This window comes from Entamoeba invadens (assembly GCF_000330505.1).
Source record: "Entamoeba invadens IP1 unplaced genomic scaffold scaff_1105074726311, whole genome shotgun sequence".
Classification (NCBI taxonomy): domain Eukaryota; phylum Evosea; order Mastigamoebida; family Endamoebidae; genus Entamoeba; species Entamoeba invadens.
This window is the reverse complement of record NW_004443672.1, coordinates 12,042-18,522: the sequence shown is the minus strand read 5'-3', so window position 1 is coordinate 18,522 and position 6,481 is coordinate 12,042. Positions and strand designations below refer to the sequence as shown.

Sequence of the window (6,481 nt, the reverse complement as noted above, 5' to 3'; positions counted from 1 at the left end):
TATAATACAAATTACCACCTTAGACAGAAAATTCTCCACAGGGCATATTCAGCCTTCATGGAAAACAGTACCATTCATTTTATCATATTAATATTATTCAAATCCATAAAATCAAGTGGAAGCGATTAAAAAGACGGAAACCGTTTTTATCCCCCTGTAGTTAAAAAAGTCAATTTAAAATCAGGTGCTTTTAAACCAGGGCTTTTTAAAACAAAGTTAAAAAGACAAGGGTTGATTTTTATTAGATAATTGTTTCAGAAAATTTAAAATAAACTTTTTGATGGCTATTGTAATTAAAGGTTTGAAAAAAAAGAAATGTTTTAATTTGTCTTATCGTATTTTTGTTGGATTTTTTTCAAGTTGGTATTTATTCTATTTGCAATATAAAACAATTTTAATAAAGGCAATTTTTTTGTGTTCCAAAACAAAGCTCAATTTGAAACTATAAAGTTATTATTTACAATAAACATAATCATGAAAAGCAAAAATAAAAATATTAAAAATAAAGTCTTGTGGTAAATTACTATTGTTTTTTATTTCTTCAAGAACTTAATAAAAATGTATGAACACTTCTACTGGAAGGTGTGATTATTTTAATAATTGGAACACCAATTATTTATTAGAGTAGGTTGACCATATAAAAAGATGGTATATATGTATTTTGTGAAATAAATTTGTCACTCATTCTTACGTAGAAAACCAATTTGAAGAGCACTCGTTTTATTTTAAACCGAAATAGATTAACAATAAAAATCAATTAATTGAAACATTCCATATCGGAGAAAACGTTGAAAAACTCAAACATCAAACGACTATTATAGAACCAAATTGTGTCAAACAACAAAAAGGCATTGATGAAAATATAAACAACGACTTGATTTATCAGGGCGTATATATTGTCAACAAAAATTGGATTTGTGATGATCATACACAATTTTTTAAGTAAGTCTTCTTCTGTAAAACAGAATATTGATAATGCAGTTGAAGCAATTGAAAAGTTTAGATTAGATATTATGCAACACACTCATTTATCTGAAAATAATTTGAATCAAAAAAGCCAAGAATATTACGACAAGGAAATGGTTAGTTTAAAAAATTTGGCCGCTAAGTCGTGCCGAATGTCAATCATATCTGATGAGTATACGTTGTATAGAAACAGTTGGTATGTTTTTTATGTTCTGTTTGTCATTGATGATATGACAATAATCAACCGTCTATTCGACTTGGTTGTTTATAACAATAAAGCTTCTGGCGACAAATTGGCAACTTTGATAAAAAAGGTTTTAAATGATGGAGGTATCTATATGATTAAACTGAGTGCCAGTGTTACGGATGGTGGGTCTAATTGTATGGGGAAAAACATGGGTACTCGAATGAAATACGAAAACGGGCAAGAAACATTCAACTGATTAAACATCCTCGATCTCCTTTTATTACTATGACAGTTTGGTGTTTTGCCATCGAACAGAGTTATGTCTTGGAGAGTGCATAACTTTTTTTCAATTTGGAAAAAGTCGACAGAATAGTCGACTTTGTATCTAATATATGTGATTTTGTATATCTTAATAAAAACTTTTATGTCAAATACCAGTGTAAACCACCAAAGTATTGTGTAACTCGGTGGACTTCAATGGAAAATGTATTTGAATGGATTTACGTGCATAAATGGGATATAATTCGTTTTTTAAATAATCATTAACTTTGTAACCCAAACAAAAAAATAAGTGAATGACTGACAGTTAAAGATTGTGTCGAGTGTCTGTACAATGATGAAGTAATTGGTAAAATCGCGTTTTTACTTGATACACTCGGTCAAATTGAAAATTTGTGTAAAAAATTCAAAGAAAAAATTCGCTAATTTTCAGGTGTTTTAAAGAAGTTAATTTATTTATCGATAATTTGTAAAAAAAATTCAGTTTGAAATTTAAAGTAATTTATTCAGTCTTCTTTCGAGGTTAGAGGCTTCAAACGCGCACCCAATAGATATACAATTTATGGTGAAAATTGTCAGAACTTTAAGAAATTTATTAAAAGTAAGGTTTTCATCTGTTTGTAAAAGTTGTTCAAAAAATAGAGATTCAAATGATCAAGTTTTCGACCCATTTCTCGGCAAAGAAGAAAGTAAAGAAGAACCTTTAAATAACACGTGTAATTTCACTACTGAATTTGATGAATATGTGGTAGGGAAAAAAAATCCAATTCTGAATTTATAGAGTATCAAAGTGAAATTGAAAAAAATAAGAAACGATCCCATGTTAACCGAAAAAAGACATAAATTCATTGACATAAAAATCGCGGAACAACAGAACAATAAATTCAAATTGTGGTCGGAACATGTTTATTTAAATATGGATGATTATAAGGATAATTTAAAAGACTGTCCAAAATTGAAAGAAATGTTAGTTTATTTGAGGAGTATATCGCCCACATCCGCTCTTTGTGAGTCTGGGTTTTTTATATTAAAAGCTGCTACATAATATCCATCATCCGAACAAACCAACAAAGAAAGGATGATAATAATAGATGAAAGAGTGAATGGTAATGGTTGTATATAAGAAAAAACTATTTAATAAACTAATTTTGAGCTTTGTAGTTGAATGGTTAAAGAATCATTTTTTGTGTGTCTGTATAGTTTCAACTGAATAAAATAATAATTATATTAATAAATATCATAAAATAACAAGTTTTATTTGTTTGAATTTTTATTTGGTTAATAGTGGATTTAGTAATTATTGTGAAAAAATGCTTTTAGATTTTTTGGTTTTGTTTTTTTTGTGTTGTAATTTTGTCTTATTTTTGTTATTATTTTGGTTTTTGTGTGTTTTTCGAATTAAAAATAATTTAAAGTATAAGTAAAATTATTTTGTCTTTGGGTTGTTTATTTATATTTAAATGTAATCCAGTTTTCGAATCTTGCCACTTGGGGACGAAGGGTTGAAATTTTGAAAGCCCCGTTTAAAACACTTTTATTTTAAGTGTTAAAAACGTCAAATTAATAAAAATACATATGTATAATTTTTAATTTAAGGTATTAAAGTATAATCTAAGTATAATACATTTTAATTATTAACTTAACATACTTATCAATATAACAAAACATTAAAATTTATAAATAAGAAATCAACAATTAAGTCAAAACATATTTTAGTTGTTAGTTCTGTTGAAATTACTATAACTTATTGTTGAAATATTCTTTTTGTACTTCTTTCTTTTAAATAAGTTGTTATTTTTCCTCTTCACCTTAAAAAAAGAAGTACAAAAAGAATGTGTTACAGTTATATGTTATATTTAACTGTAAATATAATAAAAATAAACAATTTATTGTGTACCAACATCGTCATACACAATTATCATTTGAAAAGTAACTTAAATACCAGTCGGTATTGGTATACTTCATTCGTCTTTCCAATCATCACAATTTGTCGATGTAAACATTTGAATATTATTATAACACTGACCAAGGATATTCACCCAAATCACTCCATCATGGTATAAAAAAATATTTTGCAAATGCAACTGTGATAAGAAAAAATACCAACATGTATAATTTACAGTTGCGACATGTTTAAATATTAGTTAGTTGAATTAATAATAGTAATAAATTATTAAACAAAAATGGAAACAAAATTACTAACGTGTTTCGAAACAATTACATAAACTGTTTTCCAAAACTCTGTACCGTTTCCAAAATTTATAAAAACCCTTTGTCCTAGTTTCCCGTTATTTACTATTTTTTATTTGTTTTATTTTTTATTTTCCTTTTTGCTGAACCAACAACGGTACACAGTTTAAAACCCTTAAAAACCAATACAGTTTCAATTATTGAACAAAAAATCGGGAAATCACCCAAATATTGGGTAAATCTTACCCGATTTTCCAGGTTCGTTATTTGGTTAGTGGTTTATTTTGTGACTAAACGTCAGTAAAATTCTATCTTTCAAATAAACATAAGATAAACGTAATATAACGATAAACTAATGATGTAATGAAGGACATTATTGCATCAAATGATACAACACTTAAATTAATAATAAGTTTTTGTTTATTTCAACAATTAAAAAATGGCCATCGATAACATAAACTTGGGCCATAAAGTCCGACACGTTATAACAGTATTTTTTTCTTTTGTTTTTCGGGATATTAATATATTATTTCGAAATTTATACCTGTTTTACTTATCATTATTTTCCCTTATTTCGATTTTTTGCGTTTTATTTTTTGATTTTTAATTTTCTACTTACACTACAATTTCCTTATTTCAAAATCACGAAATATTTTGGTTTATAAAACACGAAAAGTTAATTTCATACCCAAATTTTATACAAAAATCGCAAATTTAATCAATACTATAACATTTAAAAAAATGAAAATAAAATTATTTTTTTTTCAATTCGTTGATTTTTACGATAACAACGAAAAACACGACTTAATTATAATTCTATTATTAAATTAAACTAAAAAGTGTATCGAATTTTTATATGGAAACACATGAAATTAATCAAAACACCACAAGTAACAAAAAATTTTTATTATCGTTATGTTGAAAATATTAAAATATTAATTATATAAATGTAAATATATGATAATTGATTAATTTTGTTTTTATAAATGAAATGTAGGTGATTAGAAATATTAATTGGAATAAAAAATACTTTTTTATAATATAATAAAAATTAACAATTATTACTTGTGTTTATTTGACTTTTATAATATTTAATCATTTCATTATTAATTTATTATAGAATTTGTTTAATAATGACATGAAAAGACAAAGCAAATTCTGTGATCATTTCATCACAAAAATATATAACAATAATGACATTTGTAAATGGAACACTTTTTATCAATTATAATAAAATGTATTATAATTATTGTTTTGTTAAACAACAATTATAATCAAAAAACAATATTTTTGTTAATGCTAAAAAACTATTTTTACTTATCAAAACAAAGTGGTTACTTTATTTATATTTTGTGAAAACAATGAATGTTTTAATGAAGGTTTTTGTGGGATAAACAAATAAAATAAGTGAAGAAAAAACACATCAAAAATAATATAAAAATTATAAATGCTCATAACATTAAGCTCATTTCCCGTTTTTCTTGACATAATTCATTAATTATTTCAATAAAAATTTTAAAAAATAGCAGAAAAACAAATCCGAAAGTCCAATACGTCGGACTTTGTGTCCGGAGTTTAAAACAAACATTTAAACAATCAAGGTTATTAATCAAAAGAGTCTTAAATAAAATAAACAGGTCAAAAATTAAAAAAACTTTTCAATTGTATAGCCTTAACCAATTTATCTTCTCTCAATGCTTGTTTTACTCATTAGTACTTTTCATTTTTATCCAGAACACGACTTGGTGATTCTGTAAACATGGATATTGAATTAAAAAGTCGTGTTTTCATTTTTGGCAAAATTTGTGTTATGGTAATCAAAATTTTAATCCCAAGTTTGTTTTTTGTATTTTTCAATTAAATTTTTGGTGCAAGATTTATTTGTCAAGTAAAATTTAAAAAAGTCAGGTTCGTTATTTCGTTTTTTTCGAGTAAATATTTTGAACAAAAAATGAGGGTTAAGCAAAGGAAAAATTATTTAGAAATTATTTGTCTGAAAAATCGGGGCGTCCCAGTACAGAGTTTTGAAAAACAGTTTATAATTTAAATTTAATTCATAATTTTTTTTTATTTTTTAAAAATTCAAAAAACCTCATTTGTTGTTAGTAAATTATTTTCACAGGTTTTAATTTTCGAAGACAATTTGAAACATACCATTCTCACTTATTTACCAATTGGATGATTTTGACTTTTCATTTGGTTTGATACTGCTTAACACCTTTTCAATAATCAATGTTTTTTTTCAATAAACAATAAACAAAACATAGAAGATTAAAAAATGGTTTTTTTGATCAAAATGGAGAGAAAAAGAGGATTTTGATTCCAAAAATAATAATAAGGTTGAGATATTTTTAGTTTTAAATGTAGAACTCATCTTGTAATTAGTAATGGAAAAAGAAGCATGAGATGACTTCGAATATGACCAAGATAATTCCGTCGATTGCGAAGATGTTGTTTTTAAATTCGGAGAAGTTAGAAATAAGTCAAATATTAACATCCTTTATAACAAGCTAAAATATCCGGTCGACATCTTCATTTTTTTAATGGCTTCATATAAACTACCATTTCAGGAAAGCCAATGTTCTTTGGCATTGTTCAAAAACATTCTGGAAATAGCTCTGACGAATTGTGACTTATTTACAAAGTACTTTGAAGAAACGACAAAACATGATTTTTTTAAAGAAATTTGGGCAAAGAGCTTTGTAAAAGTTATATTGAAAACAAAGCAAAAAAGAAAATGGACAAAAATGGATCCTTGGAATTTTTCAGATCAATTGGTTTTTATTTTTCTTATAAACAATATGTCGACTCTCATTGAAAAGAGACATTAACATGTATTTATCTATACACTTACAGTAG

General features: G+C 25.5%; 1 protein-coding gene across 1 annotated transcript; it reads left to right on the top strand.

Annotated features, from left to right (window-relative positions):
• Positions 1-920: 920 nt before the first annotated feature.
• On the top strand, positions 921-1,409 carry EIN_200330 (hypothetical protein; the record flags this gene model as incomplete). Its single annotated transcript, XM_004260409.1, has 1 exon — positions 921-1,409. One exon carries the CDS (start codon positions 921-923, stop codon positions 1,407-1,409), a length of 489 nt encoding a protein of 162 aa, XP_004260457.1.
• Between the last annotated feature and the right edge of the window lie 5,072 nt (positions 1,410-6,481).